Here is a 22570-nt window from a genome sequence, read left to right as displayed (position 1 = left end):
TTTGTGACTGATATTATAAGTTTATGTGTGCATTTGATAACTATGTGTAAGAAATTATGATTTTCTACATAAATCTTTCCAGGTATTTTCTGATCTTGGTGAAAGGCATCTTATACCTGGAGATGCAGTTAGAAGAGGAAAAATGCTTGGAAGGGGGGCTTTTGGATTTGTATTCAGAGCCAATATCAAACAAAGAGTGAGTTAGTTCAAACTGGTGTTTAAATTTTTAGTTGCTGAATTGTAAAATGTTAATTCCAGAAATAGTTAAAATTTTGTGCATTCGTATGATCAGTGAAAAAATATAAGTTTGTAAAACATATTATGTATAATTTTGAGCACAAAAAAAAAATATTACTCACAAATAACATTATATGAGTTTACCTTTGTACAAGTTAAATTTGATAACAAAAAGGTTATCTGTGTCTTTAATATTGTTTCACCCTTGCGTGAAAAATCGCTTGGGAAAATAAGTTGTGGGATTCTATTGAAACCATAATACACAGTGAGACGTCACTACAACAACATCTGGTATAGCCGTAAATCCTCTACAATGATATTTTCTCAAGTCTTGTTTGGAGATACCTATAGTCTAATGTCAAATATGGATATAATGATAATCCTCGACATTAATATTTTTTCCTTAATCTACATGAATGAATGAATGTGAGAACTCTGCCACTGGACTTTTATCCCATTGCCAAAATCTCTTCTAGCCCTTAGTAGGAGAGTCTAGAACATTTTTTTTCCGCTTGCTCTACAGAATATCATTATACAGTTGATGCTTGTTATGAGGACCCCTGTCGTTCCATCAAAAATGGATGTTATATTGGGTGGTCATTTTATCGAAAGGATATATAAAACATATAGGATATTTCTTATATGAAAGCATTTGGGACTTATCCTACCGGTTGTTGTAATGGAACAGTTGCTATAACATGGGGTCATTATAACAAGTGTCAACTGTATCAAGATTTCACTGTATATGGTTTTTATGTCATCCATGTAGTTACCTCTTTTTTATCATAATTTTATTTTGTAAAAAGAACTTTCCAAAGTAAACCCCTGCTTTTTTTTTAAGTGGAACTTCTCAAAGATTTTCCTCAGAAAACAGCTCTTTCGAAAAGTACTTCTGGATAGAGGTGTACCAATATCTATAAGGGAAAATTTCTAAATAGGAAAAATTGGCCTCAGAGGGAGGTGATCTGTTTAGAGATGTTTTACTATGCACTTGAATATTGTACTTGAAACTGTGTAAAATCTTAAACTTGAAATGAAGCTTTGTTTGTGTATAAATAATGATATAATGGAATATATGAGATACATTTTGTATGCTTAATACTCATTTGATACAGGGCTCTAATTCATATATGGAAGTTGCTATGAAGATGTTACAACCAGTTGATCCAGGATTTGGAGCAAGACAGTCGGACACAGTTGCTTATAAGGTTATTAGTGCTATTAATTTTCTGTACCTTTTTTTTGTCTTTTTCAATAAATTGGTGGTTTTCGCCCTGATGCCCACACACACACACACCTTGAGATCCTGAAACAACTATCAAGTGGTTATGCCATAATTATGAAAAGCATCCATCTTTGACCATGAGGTTGGAAATTTCTGCCCTCTGTCCAGAAAAAAAATTACACATACTCACCAAGCAACTGTGTGCAGAAAATGACAGTGGTGTGACAAAAATGATCAAATGACCAAGCAACTGAAGGGAAAGAGCCACTAATGAACTACATGCACTAAAATAACTTGACCACTTTTTTTTCACTTTTTGATCACACAAACTCTAACGACTATTGTCTATTTAATATGTTGCTCCAGTTAAGGAGCTGAATTGTGTTGGAAAAAATAATAATTTGACAAATGCATGTAGAATTCCTACTGTTGTTTCGCACATTCAATTATTGAGAAAATTTTCATCTCTCTAAAAAACAGGGAAACTGTTTATGAGAAACGAAAGATGCCATGTTGTTATTGTTATTTTTTTCTGTAAAACACATTTGCTTTCCTTTCCCTATATAAACAAGGTTTCATAAAATCTTGTGAATGTGCAGTTTACAAAAGTTGAATTTTTCGAAAAGAGATATTTCTCTCTCAAAATTTTTCTCTTAATCATATTTTTTCAGGCAGCATGGAATAAATGGCAAAGAGATCCTCTACAATATGCTTGTAAAGCTTATTGCACTGCTAGACAAGAGCTCAACATACTGTTATCCCTTCGTCACTCTAATATTGTTCCCTTGGTTGGTGTATGCACTCGACCTCTTGCTTTAGTACTGCAGTTGGCACCACAAGGTGCTTTGGATTCCATTCTAAAGAATTATAGACGATCTGGAGCAACAATAGATCTCTATGTTCTGCAAAAAGTTATTCTTCAGGTATATATTAATTGATAAGCTTATCAAATCTCTGTAGTAGCAAATATGTCATATTATTCAGTTAGATTTACATTGCTCTACAACAGGAGTGCACAGCCTTTGCAGTCCATTTACTAGATATGAAATATTTATGCCGCTCGCGAGCCAGGTAGGCCTACTTATATATAAAGGGTGGCCACATGCCCCTTATTTTATGGGATATTCTTGTAAATTTGGCCGTCCTAACTTTTTTTAATGAAATGTCCCATTTTTTTCATTTATTTTCAAAGAGTCGTAGTTGAATTTTCGGAATCAAGAATTAAGATTATTTTCATGAGAAACTTATAAATTATATAAATATATTCATCTCAAATATATTTGTCAAACATCTGTGTTTTTTTTTTTTTTGGTGGGTGGGGGGGGGGGGATTAAATTTTGACTTACACTACCCATCATTTTTTGTGGATGGCAATTTATCAGCAAAATTTGCAATTCTACTTACTTTTGGCAATTCTTTTGGCTGTAACTAGCAACTTTACTTGTCTTTGACAATTTTTTGATTATGAATGACAACTTTACTCTCCTTTGATAATATTTTTGGCTACAATTGATAACTTTATTTGCCTCAATAACTTTTTTTAGCGACATATATTCTGTATTTTTAGAGAAGTGGCTTAGCATATCTCATGTGAAAAAATGACTCTTATATAGAAAGTTTTTTTTTTTGAGAAATTAAATTCTTGAATAGAGATGGCAGGATTTCACTACCAGAGTTTATGATAGCATCCATACTTTTCAGGCTGTAGTGATGTGTTTCAGGCTTTTTAGAAGCAGACATTTCATCCACTACTGGAATACGGCATAAAAGCCCGAAAAGTATGGACACTATTATAATTCAAATTCCTTTAAACTGAAAACAGTTGCTCTCAGAATTATAACTTGCTCTGCCATTTTTCCCCCCTAATTTCTTCCAAACTCCCTATCATTTGTAATATTTTCTTGTATTTCAGATTGCCAGAGCACTTGAATATCTGCATCAACAGCACATTATCTATAGAGATCTGAAATCTGAAAATGTTCTTGTTTGGGATTTGCCACCACCTTTTCATCCATCAGTACTTAATCCATCTGTTGAAGTGAAGCTGGCAGATTATGGAATAAGCCGATCCACATTGCCCACAGGTACCAAAGGCTTTGGTGGAACAGAAGGTTTTATGGCTCCTGAAATCATGAGATATAATGGAGAAGAAGAATATACAGAAAAGGTATACTTATAAAAACAAGTAAAAAATAAAGTGAAATCTCCATTGTGACTGTCTTGAGTGCAGCCAGTTTTTTCCTTGGAACAAGCATTAGAGTCCATTGACATAATGCTAAAACAACCTCTATTCAGTGCCCCTTCCTTGCAGCCTATTTCTGGCCATTTTTATAAACAAAGGGCCACAACTAGGGGAGGGGCAGGTTGACATCAGATCACCCTATGTGTATAACTAATTCCAGTTGAAGTGTATTAAGCTAGGTTAAGGGATGTGATAGTATTGGCATCTGTGATAACAAAATAAGGAATCTAACATGCTCTTCAAAAGAGAAACGTGGAAACGATCACAACATCAAACTTTGCCTGTGCTGCCTGCTTTTGAATCCCAGCTGGAGGCATCATTACCTTTCTCTAGCACAGTATTTCTTAACCACGAGTCCTTTGAAAGGTTTCATGAGGTTATGAGCTTGGACAAGAAAACTTGTTGTTTTTACATTATTTTCAGTTAAATATTATTCGGGGGAGGGAGGGCTGTGAGGTCTTGATTTATGGGAGGGGGACCCTGCCCTTCCTCTTACTAAATAACACAAAGGGTCTCTGGAACACAAAAGGTTAAGAACCCCTGCTCTAGCAGTTCAGAATTAAATGTAGGCTCTGGTCTAATTGCTTAATCAGATTGCAAAGTGGTCTACATAAAATTCATGATAAAATTCTCATTCTGAATAGAAAATTTGTTTCCAAAAATTTGAAATAAAAACATAATTGTCAATGATTTGATGAGAACGATTATTTTACATGCCATTGATAAAAAAAAATCTCCCATCTGCCATAATTACTCTACCTCCATTCGGCAGTCACCTCTGCAGATAGTCATTTTATTTGACAGAAAGCTAATTAGCCTCCTCTGAGAGGTTTCACTGTAAATTTCTAAACAAAACATTTTATGCATTTATGAATCTATATGGGTGTCTTTTAAATGGCCATTTTTATAAACAAAGGGGCGCAACAGGGCCACAACTAGGGGAGGGGCAGGTTGACATCAGATCACCCTATGTGTATAACTAATTCCAGTTGAAGTGTATTAAGTTAGGTTAAGGGATGTGATAGTATTGGCATCTGTGATAACAAAATAAGGAATCTAACATGCTCTTCAAAAGAGCATGATGATCTTCAAAAGAGCAGTCTGATGTTTTTCATCATTGTTTCCAAAGATATTTGGCTACTTCTCATTTGTATAGCATGTGTATTCATACATATACTCATATATCCTATGAGTATATGAGTCATATGTAAAATATATGACCATTACAACACAAGTTTAAGACAGAATTTAAATTTTCCTAGCATTACTGAGGAACTTGTATTGAAAAAAAAAACTGATCTATTTTTTTGTTATTCCCAGGTTGACTGCTTTTCTTTTGGAATGTTTATGTATGAACTAGTCACTTTGCATCAACCATTTGAAGGGCAGGAGTGTGTTAAAGATCATATTCTGGAAGGTGGCAGGCCAACTCTCACAAAAAGAGTAAGAACTTGTTTTATTATATTCATTTTACTCATCAGTGTCTATTGAAAACAAAAAAATAGAGAGAAAATGGTAATTTGTAAATTATGAAAGGGTTTCGATGATTCAGATGTAACCAAAAATTACTTACCACAACTTCCAAAAAATAAAGTTCTTTAGTGTGCCAGATTTGATTTTTATTCCAAGTGTGCCAGAAGATTTAATCATGCAGCTATTTGCTTTCATGATTCGCACTGACATTAGCAAGCAATCCTCTGCAAGAATCACTTCACTGCATAAAAGGCTGCAAATCGCAAATCTGGTGGTCTTTTTCTTTTTACATTTATTATATGGATTATTTTCTACTGGCTGTTTTTGAACTTTATTTGCACTCGATATGTTTTCCCTTTACTCATTTCTTTTATTTGTTATTTTTTTCATATAATTGAATTAAAATTTTGGTATTTTGCTTGCGGATTTTTTGTTACAGGATATGCTGTATCCAACATATATTCTTGATTTGATGGCCTTATGCTGGTCTCAACAACCTAAAGATCGGCCTTCAGCAAGTCAGATTGTTTCTATTGCAACAGCCCCAGAGTTTACTCATCTTGTGGATGTTATTTCTTTACATGATCAGATGGCAGTGCTAAGTGCAGCAGTAACATCTGTGTCTGACGATAATGAAGGTAATATGTTGTTTTCTGTATCACATGTTAGAAACTATCCAATATCTATTTTGCTGGGTCGGTTTCTCTTAAGTTCAGACACTGGGCAAGTATGAATTTTTGTTCCCCTAACATATATAGTGTTCTTTGATGCAAACGCCAAGGAGAGGAAAGATGAGCCTCATCAGAACTCTGCTGCTAGACTTATCCCATTGCTGAGATTTCTTCCATCCCGGTGGGGGGGGGGGGGTATACCACCTTCTGGCTCTTAATAAGAATCTGCTTTTTAACTATGGATTTGATATTTAGTTAAAAAGTGAGAGGGAATTTTGCAACCACATTCATTATCAACCTGCTACTGCATTTGTTTTTTTCCACACACTTCAATGTATGTAAAAAAGCCAACATTACAGAAGCAATGTCAATTTTTAATATTGCTTTATTATCTGATCACTGTAATTTTTATTTGATCATGAGGCAGCTATGCAATACATGTATATTACCTTGTGCATTTTACCATGAAAACTAATTTAAGTAAACAAGAAGCTTATTATAAGAATTATTGTTAGTCTTGTAATGTTTTTCCCTAACGAACTCGAGGCGACCACCGATAGACAACGCCTTCACTTCCAACCCATCTCACTAATGGCAGTAAATTGCACTATAGCGATATGGCCAGAGTTGGTGTTTGGTGAAGTAGTAGTAGTCTTGTAATGTTAGCTTTACTTACATACATAATTTAAACACAACGATGGCTGGTTTATCGCATTCACCGTCTTTGACAATTATGCATAATGATTTACAAATGTGATAGATTAGTAGCATGTGAGCAAAATTTATCAAACTTATCAAAATGGCTGGTGATTATTTATAATAACAGCTCTGTATCACTTTTACCATAACACATATAGCCCCTTCTGAGAGGGTGGCGGGGCTCTACATCCTGGGTGAACATGAAAAAAATATTTTATAAATCATATCGGATAATTAAATATGTGTGTGTTTTGGTTTTTTACTGCACAGGGCTCAAAAAGCATTATGTATTTATCATTTCTTCACAACCATATTCACATTTCCTTAAATAAACTCTGCCATTTTTTCAGGCTAGCATCATTCTAAAATTCATTTTTGTCTCCCATCTTGTCAACAACAGGTTGTTGTTAATTTTTAGCTGGGCGCTGATTGGTCAGTAGGAAAATTCCCCAAAAGGGACATTTTTTTGCCTGTCCATTGTCACATGACCTTAAGTTTTATCTACCTTTAACAATCGCATCATGGTTGGATTCGGAGCTCAATTCTTAATGTGCTTTTTACCAATCCATTCTTACATATGGATGATTAGTCATTAAGAATCAGAAGGTGTGGTAAACCCTCAGCTTTCTACTTTAATACTACACTATTCTGTAGTTGATTAATCAGGATAATGGTGAGACATAAGTGAAAACAATGGTTAGGATGCCAGAAGTTTTAACAATTGCAAACCGTAATCACAAAACAGTTCAAATAAATTATATGTTTAAGCATTTTGCCTGTTTAAATTAGATATTCGGTGCATATACTCATGTTATTCATGCCGAACAATCACAATTTAAGTTAAGGAAAGTGAAAATACACAAAAAAAAATTATACAATTACTTAATAATTCTGCAAACCAGGCCTGATTTCTGGACCGAGATGAGTAGGGCATTTGCCCAGGTACTTATACAATTTCCTCACCTAAATTTAGACAGTGCATATTTATTTTATTAACCAAAAATCTTTTTTATTGTCATTACAGACCATCATTGTGTTTTACAGTACCCTGGTTTTATCTAGGTTCTACTGTTCATCAAAAATTTTTAAATATTGATTTTTCGTTGTTATATTATGTCATAAAATTTTTAATTAATTTCAATAACAGAATTTTAATTCCCTTCTCTGTGTGTTTTTGTTGCAATGTATTTTCAGAACAAACACATCTGAATGCAAGTTGGGAGTTATGGCTAAGTCGTCTTGGCAAGCAAATAGATATCTTAACTTGCAACAGTAGTGCATGGCTTGAATACAAAGTATGCTTGTTGTCAATCACTTATTATTTGGCTTATTAATTTTAATTTTGTCTATTATATTTATATTATATTTCTGAAAGTACCTTTCTTGCAATACGGTTATTGAAATAAGCAAAGTTTTTTGACAATTAAGTTTCTATGTGCTATTGATGTAAATTGTAAATAAACTAAAGTTACAGCTGAAATGTGCAGATACCTTTCAGATGCCTTGCAATTAAAGATGCACAGATCCATTCAGTTCAGAAGGAGCAGTAAAATTTTGTCTAATCTAAATCAGGAATGAATTCTGATTTTTTTCACTTTATCAAAGAATGTGTTTATAATTATATGAATGAGTTTGAATTACATGATCTAGATTGTGCTTGTTCTTTGTATCTTTTATTTCTTGAAGCTCAAAACTGAGATACTTTGATTTTTAAAAAATGCACAACACTGAATCAGTTAACACATGTGCATTATTTTTGTTTGAAATATATCTATATATCTGTTGTTTAAATGTATTTGTATCTTTTTTTTTATATCACTATTGCGATTTTTTATAGTGATTCTCAAGCTGCTCATTATCATTTTTATAATTGAGAGATCTATGTAAACCTGAATAATGTAAAATAGAGGTTCACAAACAAAACTCTGTGGAAATTCCATGCTACATATCCAGGCAATGTTGTTTATTACCACATGTAGTTACATACCACTCTGCCTCAGAGCAAATGAACTCATCGTCATTACGCATGTGCATATAATCAGGAAAGAAAATAAAGTATATTTCAATCTGAGACAGGGTGGGTATAAACAACATTGCCAGGCTCTGTTACATCTCTATAGCATTGTTGTCATTTTTCTCTTTATAACCCATTGTATGCTCATTTTCCATGAGTTGTGTTATAAATATACGTACATACATGTGTAATGTGCAAATTAATTTTTTCATTAATATGTTTATATTTCCCCTACAGACACTTACGTTGGAAAATATCAGAGTAACTTGCTTGTGTGTTGTTGGTAATATGCTATGGCTTGGAGACTCAAGAGCTAGAGTGCACATTTACGAGTGAGTATGTTGTTGAGAATATCTTTTGAGTGATCAGACTGATTTTTGGTGTCAATGTTATCATGGAAAATAAGCTAGTTTCTCTAAGAACCTGATTCTGTGTTGAAAGTGAGATGAATGTAAAATAACCAGATCAGGATGTAAGGCCAAGGAGCCAGGAGATAGAATGTTGTTGACTGTTGAATGAGAGAGCAGATTGAACTCTCTGATTTTGGCATCTATGCCCATAAAGTGATTATGAATTATTCTCATTGGCTCTGGAGCAGTGTTCCTCAATGTATGGTCCACGAACCACCAGTGATGGCATAGGTGGTCCGCAGGCATACTTGATAAAATTATTCACCTGCTGTGATTGATATTAGTAATATCAGTATGGGTTCAAATAAAATTATACCTTCATACTTGGGTTCACCATACATAATCAAAGAGAATGCAGGAAATTTTGGTTATAAATATGAGACATCACTAAATTTTGCCAAAAATTTTTAATTACTTTTAATGCAGTTTGTTAATTACTGCTAAAATTGCTGAAGGGTGTGGAAATAAAGAGCTGCTACAAATCGCAGTAAACAAAAATGCATTTCATGAAGAAAAATATTCAAATGATCTGAGATGACCAAAATTCATTGAGAAAAATAAAATTTCATAAACTGTGGGATCTTAAATACTAATCCGTAAAATATGGGACATCGCCAATTGCCATCAAAAACCTTGTCAGAATTACAAGTACCTGACAAATATATAAGATGAATATTTATAATTTTTGCTGTAATTATCATAATATTTGTGTGTGTGTGTGGTTTTTTCTTTTTTTTTTTTACTTTTGTAAATATTACAAATTCAAATAAATATTGTTGAAAAAACCAGACAAATGTATTTTTTTTAAAAATCAGAACTACAAAACTTATAAGAATGTCCCATAACATGGGACAGAAATGGTCCGTCAAATTGTTTCCGACATTTTACTGAACCCATGCTTTAAGAAATGTCAAGAAACACTGCTGTAGAGCATATGTAAATGTGATATCTCTAAAGCCAAGCAAAGCAGGTCCTACATACATATTAAATAAATCATTGTGTAGTTTTAGAAATTTCAGAAGTGTATGGAAATGAATCAAAAGTCAATATTTTTGTTTTCATTTCTCTCTCTCATCAGCTTTTAACTTTTTTTCTCCCCTTATAGTGTGGAAAAGCACTCTGTGATATCAACTTTTGCTGTTAATCCACATGCACCCTCAGTATCAGCAGTTCGTAGCATGTGTGCCCTTCCCTGTGGAGGTGGTGTAGCTTTAGCCACTAGTGAAGGCAAACTCTGGCTATGTGCTGAAAATCCATGTTGTTCTGAGGAAAGTGAATCCTCCATTGATAATATTGATGAGTCTGAATGCTTCCGGGAAAATCTTCGAATTGAACAGTTAGGCAGCCATGGCAGTTCTATATTTTGTCTGACTGCTGTTAAGCTCAGTGAGCAAAAGTACGTAAAATAATGCTTAAGTATTTTAATTGTGTTTATTCTTTTCACATATATTTCTAAAAATAGGATTTCTTCACCTGGCTCTTTTTTTTTAATCCTTAAAACAATTATAAACAGGCAAAAAGAAAATTGTAATATTTTGGTTATAGAAATTTTTAGAAGAATTTTTAAATTTATCTAACACAAGAATGATGACAATATTTTTTTGCAATGATTATTACATTTACTGAAGAACTCTTCAAATAAAAATTATCAATCTATAAAGTAAACATGCAAGATTCAATATATGAGAATCATGCTCGACATGGAGGCTGATCATTTTTGCCCTACGTTTTTCTCGCATGATAAGAGTTTGAATCAACACATTAAAATTACATTTGCTGCCATATTGAGCATATTTTTTTACTGGCATTTCACTTCAAATTCATTATGAACAAATTTTTCAGTGATTTATGGTGAGGGGAAGAAAAATTTCCCAGATTAAATAGGAATGTTTAAGACCTTAATGATTTACAAAAGATTTTGTATGATTTTTAAAATCTACATAAAGCATATCAATTACAAATAAAACTGAACCAAATAGCAATGTTGAAATTATAAATATCATGTATATATATATATTCTCACATAATACTAAAAGTAAAATTTTATTTAAATATTTATTTCTCTGATATCAGGTGTTATGAATTTCAAGATTTCCTTTTCCTTCATTACTTTTGATCATTTTTGCTATTGTTGTTTTTCAGCAAGTGTAACTTTTCCTTCTAATTTGCTGCAAAATATTTCCACTGCAGGAAAAATTGTGGTTGTATATCTTCATTCATCTATATCTTTGTTTTGATTTTTAGATGTGAATTATGGTGTGGCCTAACACAGGGAAAAATATCAATAATAACCATTGAGAACTGTTCAGTCATAGATCAGGAGATGGTCTATCATTACGACCCAGTTGTTGACAACCTGGAAGTGTTCCAGTTGGTTTCAGGTTGCAGTGATAAACCAATTGTGTGGTCTTATGTTTACCCAGGTAAATTTGCATATATCGTATAATATGTTCAATACATCAATTGTGATTATAAACCAGCATTTATACATTCATTTAAGTTTACTTCTCTTCGAAAAGTCAGCATTATGCCTTTCTGAGCTGTGGTAACATTTTTTAGTATGAATTTTTTCACATCAAGTTCCGTTTAAAAGCCGAACTATGAACAAAATCTCTTATTGTTTTGAAATTTGGAATCCAGGGTCTTTTTTTTGCATGCCTATACATATATCAACTTTGAAATTTGAAAAAAAAAAAAAATTTTCTTTGTTTTTCGCAATGTTCCATAAATGAAACATTGGCGCTTGGGGAGAGGTGAAAGTGAAAATTGGTATCGTATATATTCTCACAATTTTTTATTTCTGGATTACAGTTATCACATGGAATTTTCTATTTTCTACTACAAATTCAAATACATACGGATTTTTTTAACATAAAAATGTGCAGAAAATTCAATTTTTTTTCTAATGTCCGTGATAAAAAAAGGGAAACATCTCTGATGGACCCGTTTGTCACATTGGTAGTATTTAGTGCTTTTTGGCAAACCGCACTCCGTCCTTGCATCACGAACACAATATAATGACCATCAGATGACCTGGCATCTTTTTTCAGTTGACAATGTGGACCTGGATAAATAATTAACCCCTCCTTCATTTGTAGAAGGTTCATTGTCACTTCTCTTCGGAATTCCAAATGTGAAATAAGATCCACTTCTCGCAACTCTGAATGAATTTTTCAACGTGCTATAATGGTCATATGGCAAATATTTTCCAATGAAATCCAAAGCTGAGATTTTGATATGATTCTAGGAAGAATTTTTTTATCCCATGTAATGGTATGGGGGTTTTTTTTTTCAGATTGCTCAAAACTGTTTTGCCTTTTCTTGAAACATTCACATGAGTGTTTCACTTTTTGTGCCCTACATCTTTTGAAGAACACATTTCGGGAGTTTATAGTACCTCAGCCTTGTTGTTGCAAAATATATCTAGCATTTCACATACATCAGTTGGAACTGTTTTCACTAGATCATTTTCAACAATAACATCATCCCTGATGTTCCCATTTTCATTAGCAAATAATTGGCATATATCTGAGTTAGTTATAAATATCCTACTAGTTATATATATATATCTAAAAGTTTCTAAATATCCTACAGCTTCTAATGTGAGATATCTTTTGGACATGGTTACATACAGCTGAACATAACAAGACTATCTGTGATTGCTGAACTCTGTTTGATTAGTCTGCAGTTCACAAAAACATGTATTTCTAAGAATGCAAGAATAAAAAAGTACTCACTCAATATAAATATAAACAATTCGCTCCAGAAAGCACATTCCTCTGTGTCATATTACCCAGAATTCGTCCCTATACACATGTTTTATGATGACAACACCCTGGGGTTCGAACAGGAAAATCGCACTGCACATTAGATATCTCTAGAATCCCGCTCTCTTGAAAGGCAAATGTTCCATAAATGGAACATGCATATTTGAATGTGCTTAGCTTGTTCACGTGTAACAGTACAAAAAAAGTTATCTACTTTGATTGATATATCAAGTGGTAAAAACACAGAAAATAATTTTCAATTTACTTTGCAAGTTTTTTCACAAACCAAATTAAAGGTGTTCAATATGTTCACATTGGGATGCACGGCATATGTCTATATGGTAGTCAAATTAGTCCCAAACTTTTACTAGCACGTTTGCATCCACTGCTGCTGTTATGTGTATCTTCAGTTCCGCTAATGTAGCTGGAAAGAGAGCACATAAACGTAGTCTTTTATCAAACCCCACAAGAAGAAATCGCACACTGTGAGCTCCGGTGATCTTGGAAACCAGTTATGTTTAACTGAATTGTCAGGTTCCGTACAGCCGATCCATCATTTAGGAATGCAATTGTTCAAACATTTTCGAACATCAATGACACAAGGTTGTAAGGGACCTTAAATACTGGCCTTATTGTGGTAGTAGTTTGAAATGTCAGAATTCAAATGTTTTACATTTATTAATTCTGTTTTGGTTTGATTTCGTAGGTTGTGTAACTTACCAGTGGGACACAGAAAGTCGAACTATTCTTCACAAACTTGACTGCTCAAAACTAGCCCCTTGTTCAGAAAGTTTGATGTCCATTAGCATTGAAGAACATCTAAGTCGTGAGTTTTATTTGTCCTTTTACTTACATTTTTTGCACACTTTTAATGATTGAAGTTAGACATTGTTTTTACTCCCATATTAGATTTTGTACTGTGTTCTCCTGCATAGGCTGGCATGCTGTAAAAATCAGGGGACGCCAGCTTTTTTGAATGTCTGGTCCATTCCTGCATGCCAAGAAAAGTGAGGTTCAATGAGAATCATGCGATACATTGACAAGACCAATATCAATCTAATATTACTGTATTCATTCAATATATTAATATCAGTCTTCGCACACATGATACATTGAGAATACAAATTGCCAATCCAAATGGCTAAAAAAAATTATGCCCATAAAAAATATGGATGTCAAATAATCAAAATGCAGCAACCCAATATAAAAGCATATATCACCAAAAAAATAAATAATAATAATATATAATACGCTGCCCATAAAAAAGATTATAGTTGTCTTATCTAAGTATGGATAACTTCTCGATCTGTCCCACTATGTTTATCATACTTCTTTTCAAACGTATCAGTTGTGTTAGAATTCATGTCCCTCAGAGGTGAGCTATTCGATTTATTGACAACCTTATTAGAGAAAAACTCAGACACCACAACCTGAAATTGTTCCTTATCAATCGATACTAGTATCCCCTTGTCAAAGCAGTCATTTGACGATGCATTAATAACTCGTGGTCCATCCTATCCATCCCATTGAAAATTTCAAACACTTTAATCATATCCCCTGACACCAGCATTCCTCCAATGTAAATATATTCAAGAATAAGACCAAGAGAAGACCAATATCAATCTGCTGTTACTACTACTACATTCAGTAGATTGATATCAGTCTTCTCACATGATACATTGAGAAGACTGATATCAGTCTATTAAATACAGAATGAATACCTCAATCACAGAATAAAATAATGGAGTTTTCCCTTAGAACAAATCTATTTTGTCCAGAAATTTTATAACAATAACGAAAATTAAGCATTTACTAAAAACCTAGTTATTCCCAGCCTGATACAAAATACAGATACTGTGTTTTGCACATTCAGAGATTGAAAAAATATGCTGTCGCTTTTGTATCATAATATCATGTTTTGCAGTGCAATTCTTTAATTTCCCTACTTATTCAAATCTTAAATATATGCTCAAAGAATATGAAAATACTTTAATGTCTACTAACTTTCTTATTTAAATTATCTAATTTACGAGAACAAATATACTTAGTATCTGACATCTGCAATAAACCAAGATCTATGGTAGATAATGTGAAATTCAAACTATCTCCAATGTGATTTGTAAAACACAAAGAATTCTAAAATGCAGAGAACAGACAATATTCAAATCAATGAATTCAATCAACTCAATGAGTCCAGATGTTTGAAAATTTGGAAGAATCTGTAATGACTCAAATTTCCCTGCATGCTGATCTCCTTTACTGTGCCTTATCATGCCAGCTGATTCAGAAGAATGCAGTAGTAGAATAGGTAGAAACTGGTTCACTTTGACATAAAAATCACAGATGTATGACAACTGGGAATTACCCGTATGTTCAAAATTAACAATTAATTTGAAAATTCTAAAATTATTAGAATATTTCAAAGTTTTATAGGGTCACTGGTTCTCTATAATGAAGTCAATGATACCAACATAAATCACTTAATGTTTTGATTAATTTTTCCCAGTATAGTTGAGCTGGCATGTGGTAGACAGACATGACTATGAAAACATATCCGTATTATCTGATATTCATGACAACCAGTACAGGTCACATATACCAGTTAATAAATCAATCATCTCTTAAAGTACTGGAACTTTTTTTTTAAAGTTAACCTTTTCTTAACTGGTGAATTACCAGTTTAAAAAAAAGGAAATTGCTAAAAAGATTTTTAGTTTTTGTTTTATGTTCTTTATATTATAAGAGTAGTCTTGAGACTAAAAAAAATGACATTAATTTTTATGATTTGTCATAGCGAATTCAATAACTCCCAGGATATGTGCCCAATACGTTCTTCCTGTAATAATAATGTCTGAGTGTATATACACCCTGGTATCTAGCCACCGAATTAGAACATAATTCGCACTCTGTCCTCAAAGGAGATGTAAACTGTTAAGAAGTCACGGTGGTATAGGCACACACCTGCGAAATACAGCTTGGGAGTCAAGAGGTTATTTTAGATGGAGGTATCTTGTTAGTAACTGAGCTTTTTGAAATGATCCTTCTTTTGAAAGAAACCCCTCCCCCCACAATTTTCTGTGTCTTAATTCTGTTTTTATTTTTTTAACTAGGATTTTTTTTTTTTTCCAGCAGGAAAATGTCAAGTGACAGCAATGGCAGCTGTGGATAGTGATTTGTACATTGGCACAACCTGGGGCTGTGTTGTTGTTGCGGAGGGTACAACCATGAGACCTGTCACAGTCTTCCGCCCTTTTGAGGAAGAAGTCAAAGCAATTTTGCCTCTGTCTTGCCCACAAGGGATAGCAAATGATGGCACTGAAACCCAAAATAAATCTTCCCACATTCCTTTCATCGCAACTGTTGGAAAAGGTTATCGGAACCTCATTTCACGTTATGGTCCTTTCTCCAACTTGAGTTTACTCTACCCCGACAATATGTTTTTGTTGCTGTGGAGGGCAGACAATTGGTCTTGGGGTTAGACTCAAGTTTTCTGATCCCAGATCATTTCATTTGCCAATCTCAGGATCAAATATAGTGAATGTTTGGAATTTTCCAATCTCTGAACAAAATCATGGTGATATGTTGTTTCGTGTTTAAGTTATCTGTTTTATTTTCATCTTAATTTATGGAATCGTCTCAAAGCATTGCATTTATGTGAAAATCTCAAATCGGCTGCATGATTATCACATCCTTTTGATTTATATTGGTTGAAATTTGTAATCTGAAAACATTGAGCATTCTCAATGCATTGTTAGTTACGCAAATTATATTTATTCATTTGTACAGGGTTTTTCAAAATTAATGTTGTGCACATTAGGAGGATTATAGAATACAACTAGACAAGCACACATCACTGTGCAACCCATGCCTGGAACTCAAGTGGTTAAGTGCTGGAGGACCGTATGTGCTGTGTCATGAAATGATGAGAAACAAGACAGAATGAAAGGTCACCGATAAATTTAAATAAAATAGAGAAAATGCTTTACTCAACAACTTCCAGTTACACAGTGATATCACACATCACGGCAACTTCTCAAAATTGCAGCCACCAGCAGTGATGCAGGCTTTGTGCCATCGATGTAGTCGGGGCCGCAACTACAGGGGAGCAGGTGGGTCGCATGCCCCGGGTGCTCGACCCGAGGGGGCGCAAATTTCATTCTGAAACCTCTCCTTCAACATTACAAGAAGGCGTCAAAATGTGAGCTTGCCCCGGGTGACCAAGCATCTAGTTGCGGCCCTGGATGTAGTGACCTCTCAATATACATGAAAACACCACACATCTCGTATGGTACTAGCAGATACAGAAATCTGGGCAACAAGGTCTGTCTGCCTTCTCCTAATTCGTGCATATATCAATCTTGTTAGTAATCCACAAGATAAATGACAATTGCTACTTTGAACAGCATATTTATTGAGTTTGCTGGGAAGTGCCCTCTATTACTGAAACAATTGAGTTCTGGGCATGGGTTGTATGGTAATTTCTGCTAGTCTAGTTGTGTTCTATAGTCCCGCTAATGTATATGCCATAAGTTTTGAAGCATCCTATATACGGAAAGTATGTATGTATACATATATTGCAAAAAGAAAAACTCACCTACTATGGGTAAATTCTTTCTAAATGTTTAGGTTCTTTTCTGAAATGCAATGTTATATGTTATGGTAAATGTGATGAAAAAAACTCCGGCTATATTATACATAATAACCGGCTATCATGCATAATCACCAAGTATTTCAATAAGTTCAATAAATTTCCCCTAAATCAATCACTTTTACTGGTGGTTATGCATAATACCGAAGTGTCGCACCATTGGCACACATGATAAATCATACTCATATGATATATACTATATATGACATTCCATACATGTGTCATTATATCAGGGTATGATCATAAAATTTGTTTTCATTATATCAGTCATCCATCTATGTTCATCATGCATACTAGACTCATTTTTTTCATATTTCTCAAATTCACTAATCCACACATAAAGGTGTGATAATAATCACAAATAAAGGTGATAAATTTCAAGTTATTAGATTTATTTAGTTAAATTTATTTTCAATACTTTGTGGGTAAAAGTGATCATGTTTTCAGTATTTATCAAATTTACCAACAACACTTGGGTATTAAGAATATTCGCAGGTAAAAGTGATAAATTTATCTAACTTACCAAGACAATTGGTAAGTATGCATAATAGCCGGTTATTATGTATAACAACTGATTCAACATTTACCGAAACGTATACAATCATCACTTTATGATTTGTTTTTTCTATACGTTTAAAATGAAAATGATTTGGTAAATTTTCAAATTTACTAACTTCAAGTTAATTCAATTAATATAATAATTTATTATTTATTTTAAAAATAATATTTATTGTCATTCAAAGCTATTACCAAAGCAGAAAAAAAAATTAAAAACTACAGCAGCTATTTGGTGATATTCTATACAGGGTGGCCGAAAAGTTTTGACACATTTTTAAAACGAATAAAAAGTTAATTAATTGACATAAAAATGTGCAGTTAGTACAAAAATACATGCCACAGATTTTTTTTTTTTTTTTGAAAAATTAAAGAAATATTATGTCTGCTCAAAATTTCACATGCAAATCGTGCTGTATCACAAAAAAATCTGATATAATATATGAAATGTCACACAAACAATGCATAATTAATGCTTGTTATGATTTGATTTCAATACGAGTACTGTTCGTATTTTGTGGTACATTCAAACAATACTCAATTTCAACCCATGAATTTGAACCACTGCTAACATTGATTGAGGAAGATTCTCAATCGCTTCCTTAATTCGTGTTTTCAGTTCCGCGATGCTAGTTACATGTGTGGCATAAACTTTGTCTTTGACATATCACCACGAGCAGAAATTATGGGGGGGATTTAAATCTCCAATCCATCAGCCAGGGAACTTATAATTGAGTGCATTTTGTACATTGTTTCCCCAATGTGGAGGAGCATCATTGTGTTGCCAGAGGATGTTTGGCTTCAAATGGAAAATTTGTAGAAGGGTAAAAATGAACATTAGTTATACACTGTTTATGTAGCGTTTTATGTGTTACTTCAAGTTTTTTATATGATACAGTACCAGCTGTGAGTGAAATTTTGAGCTATTTTTTTCATTTTTGAGAAAAAAAAGCTAACTAGTAAGTATTTTAGCACTAACTGCACCTTTTTATGTCAATTTGTTGATTTTTTATTAATTTTTGTATTAAGAACTTTTTACCCACCCTGTATAATAGTCCTAAATGCAGGCATTTCTTACTATTTTTATGCTGCAACCAAATTTAGAAACATATTTGTATGTCTGTGATTTTTGTATCTGAAATGCTTATATACATATATACTCACATACGTAGAAATTTTCTTCAAAAAATAGTGGTTTAGAAGAATTTTTTGAATGTATGAGATATTTCTTTCAAATTATGTATAAGTTACTTTTTCTGTTAGAAAGTTCATGACAAAATTTCTGTCAAATTTTGTGGCAAATTGAAAGAAATGACAGAGCTTTCATATAAAGTTAAGCACTCCACCACAGCTTTATGTGATTTGTCTTCTGGTGTTATTCCATACACATGAGCAATAATATAATGAATCTTTAACAGCGTAAAATATGAAATTTTAGCTTTTTTTTGGAAAAACCGCTTAGGGCAGTTTACAAAACGTCACAAAGTACACGCATGTACAGTCAGCGCTTGGTTTGCAAATGGCTTGGTTTGAGAATGACAAAAAATGAATCACTTTATGAACTTGTTTTGATTTACAAACAAAGCGAGCTAGAAAAAATTATACTAAAACCAAAGGAACAATAGAGAGGTTGAGAATTCTATGGCCACTTGATAATTTTTCTAAACTTTTTTTTTTCCGAATATGGCTTCTCTTATGCAGCTTATAGATTAGCAGGTCATTTCAAACTTCAAGAAAGTTTAAATCAAAGAACTTTTTACAGAGATGTTTTGCAATAATCTCTGACCCAGAATTAACAGTCACTGACTTCTGGAAACATCATTTAATACACTACATTGCTCATAGTTCTTATTGATAAAAAATGTCAGCAAGTGACTTACAGAACTATAAATTTGGTTCGAAAGGAATTGTGGCCAGATTTCTTTGCAAGCTGAAATTGCGAAGGCTTTGATATTGAGATTGTAGATGATATTAACAAAACTAGTCACAACCCTAGCTTTGACTTGGTATACTGAGTATAATTTTGTTAACTTGTAAGGTTGGGATGGTCTCTACGCTAGGGAAAAGCATTTTCACGAACACAAAGACCACAACAGGCAAATTGCCCAATGAGGTGACTGAAAGTGCTGTATTAGTTTGATGATTTAAATTGGTTTTACGTTATGCACTTGAGCGGGAAACATGGTTGTAAAAATTCACACTAGAAATCTTCTGAGTAACAAATTAATCCTACATTAATTCTTATGAGTATAATTATTTTGGTTTATGAACAGACTTCAAGAACGAATCAAGTTTGTAAACCAAGAGTCGACTGTAAGTCTAAAGAAAAAAGAATAGGCTTTAAAAAAAAAGATTTCTGATAAATGATGATAATAGTTGAATTGTAATAATTTATGGAAAAATATTTCTACTTCAAACATTCAAATCATACAACTGACAAAAAAAATCTCTCACAAAAAAGCATTTGCTTATGATCTAAGTGCACCAAAGGGGAAATATTTCAGGAAACCTTTTGTATACTTTATGTTATTAAAGAGGAGAATATTCCAATTATAATTAGTTGTTAATTAGCTCAAAATTTATTGGAAAAGAAAATTGTTTATCTTTACTGCTGAAATAATTTTTATGATAGGGTTTGGTATATCATAGGTTTCTCTTTCATTTAATGGGTTTTTTTTAAATTTCTTTGTTATTAGTTTATTCATTGATTAGTAAATGGAATTCTTAGAACTTGTTTGATTAGTTAGTTTTATTAAAAATGTTATAGACAGAGCAAATTTTCAGGTATGAAGCAAGAACCTATTCATAATGCAATTAAAATTCATTTTTTTGCTTTTGCTAAGGATGAAAAAAGTGCTTAATGACCGGATTCTTTCTAAAGATGAAGACGTGGTACAATCAAATTTTGTTGCCAAAATTTTTTTGGTCAACTTTTGATCCCCTAAAATTTTGTTGTAATTTTATTTGACGAATCTCATATGCAAGAGAAACAGAATTATTTTACAGTTAAAGAAAAAAATTCAATAAGGTACACTGAGGTAAGTGAAATTTGGGGATAAGTTTAAGCCCATATCCACTCCCTCCCATTTTTCCTGTGTTGAGGCTGGTGGGACCAATGAATATATGCTAACCTCGTACCTACTTGCATTGGCTTCATAAATTGCTGTATGAAACTGGAGAAAGGGAAAAAGATGAATGCCAAGAAATAGAGGCACGACAAAACTTCACAGATATAGTGTTGAAAGCCATTCCAAAAGCAAAGATTTGTGACTGGATTCTTGTCATCCTCACAAATAAAAAGTGAGTAAAGATGTTTGTTGAGCAGCTAACCGAAGTTAAGATTTGTCAGGAAGAAAAATTTAGAAGAAGAATATCGGTACTACATCGACCTTTCAACAGCCCAACATCCAAGACATTAGAAGTGAAGTTTGGTCGTTTCCTTAACCTCTCAAGTCTGATAGTCTGGAAGAATTCACATTTCTGTTCCCATTCGCCTCATATAATGTAAGTTAATATTTAAAGGGGGGGGGGGTATTATATTACATTATACAAGTTTTTTACGTACCAAAGTTGTCAATTAACTTTGTGAGTTTTCTGCATATTAAAGTTGCTAATTAGTCTTGTATACCAAAATAATAAAATGTTTGGGCTTTTAATGATTCAAATGAATTTTTTCCCTTTGTTTAGACTTTTTTCATTTATAATCATCATTTTGTGAATGATTTTAAAACGTGATTAGCCATGGGTTCCACTTGCTCCCCTCATTGAGGCAAATTTAACCAACGACACACTAAAATCCAAAAGAGAACACTATAGGAAACAAGCTTACATCATTATTCTTAAAAGAGGAATGATTTGGAGAATCCGCTCCCATATTTCCAAGAAGTTTTGTTGACTTCTCCAACGTAGGTGCTAGGTTGAATTTGTGCTAATATAAAAAGCAGTTCCACTTACCTCAGTCCATCTTAGCAACTAAGAAAAAAAAACATGGCAATGATTTGTTCTTATTGAAATAGAAGTAATATACAAAAATATTCAGTTTTATACAGTTTTTTATCCACGTAATGGAATAATGCTTAATACGTTGAAAAAACTAAAATAGATATAGAAAAAATCCATCTTCAATTTGTGAAAACATAATAAAATTAATCCTCACATTATATTTATAATGTCAGTACTTATTTGCAGTATTATGTTTTTAGCACATAATATAAAATACACTGGCGTATTCAAATTTTCTGATGATACTTAAGCTTTTTATAAATGAGTCTTTAAGGTTTTCTGTGTAGAGAGGACTTTAAAAATAGGAGTGTTTCTTTTGTTTTAATAATAATGTTTTTCTGTGATGATGAACTTTATCAATGTCGAGTCGTGAACAGTATTTTTCCTGTAAGTGAACTTGCAAATCCTCCCAAGTGAATGTGTTTACTTGCTCCAAACTTTTATTGCATGTGTATGTGCTTGTGAGTGTTTGAGTGGTTTGTTTGATCCGTATCATATTTGTGGAGAGGTGTGTAAATAATGTAGAAATGTAAAGAAAAAAAAACGGATAAATGAAATGTGAATAAAAAATTCTGCTTATGCATTTTCTCTTACTTTTGTTCCCCTATATGAATGTAATTTTATACT

At 32.9% G+C, this 22570-nt stretch overlaps 1 protein-coding gene across 3 annotated transcripts in view; it reads left to right on the top strand.

Moving 5' to 3' along the window:
• Positions 1-22522, top strand: part of Lrrk (Leucine-rich repeat kinase) — an 86855-nt gene extending 64333 nt beyond the window's left edge. For 2 of the 3 annotated variants that reach the window (XM_089244486.1, XM_089244489.1), the window contains 12 exons: positions 83-196; positions 1353-1445; positions 2134-2385; positions 3375-3629; positions 5025-5147; positions 5617-5815; positions 7742-7842; positions 8799-8893; positions 10077-10367; positions 11216-11394; positions 13445-13564; positions 15868-22522. In XM_089244486.1, the coding sequence (XP_089100612.1) occupies positions 83-196; positions 1353-1445; positions 2134-2385; positions 3375-3629; positions 5025-5147; positions 5617-5815; positions 7742-7842; positions 8799-8893; positions 10077-10367; positions 11216-11394; positions 13445-13564; positions 15868-16217 (2172 nt within the window). In that variant the 3' untranslated portion in view covers positions 16218-22522. The remainder of the gene's footprint in view (positions 1-82; positions 197-1352; positions 1446-2133; positions 2386-3374; positions 3630-5024; positions 5148-5616; positions 5816-7741; positions 7843-8798; positions 8894-10076; positions 10368-11215; positions 11395-13444; positions 13565-15867) is intronic. The other variant, XM_089244487.1, reaches the window with a different exon arrangement.
• The last annotated feature ends 48 nt before the right edge of the window (positions 22523-22570 follow it).

The sequence above is a fragment of the Pholcus phalangioides genome, unplaced genomic scaffold (assembly GCF_987345545.1).
Source record: "Pholcus phalangioides strain wild (caught in Gottingen) unplaced genomic scaffold, Ppha-v1.0 ptg000015l_1, whole genome shotgun sequence".
Classification (NCBI taxonomy): Eukaryota; Metazoa; Arthropoda; class Arachnida; order Araneae; family Pholcidae; genus Pholcus; species Pholcus phalangioides.
The sequence above is the reverse complement of the archived record's forward strand: the minus strand, read 5'-3'. Positions and strand labels throughout refer to the sequence as shown.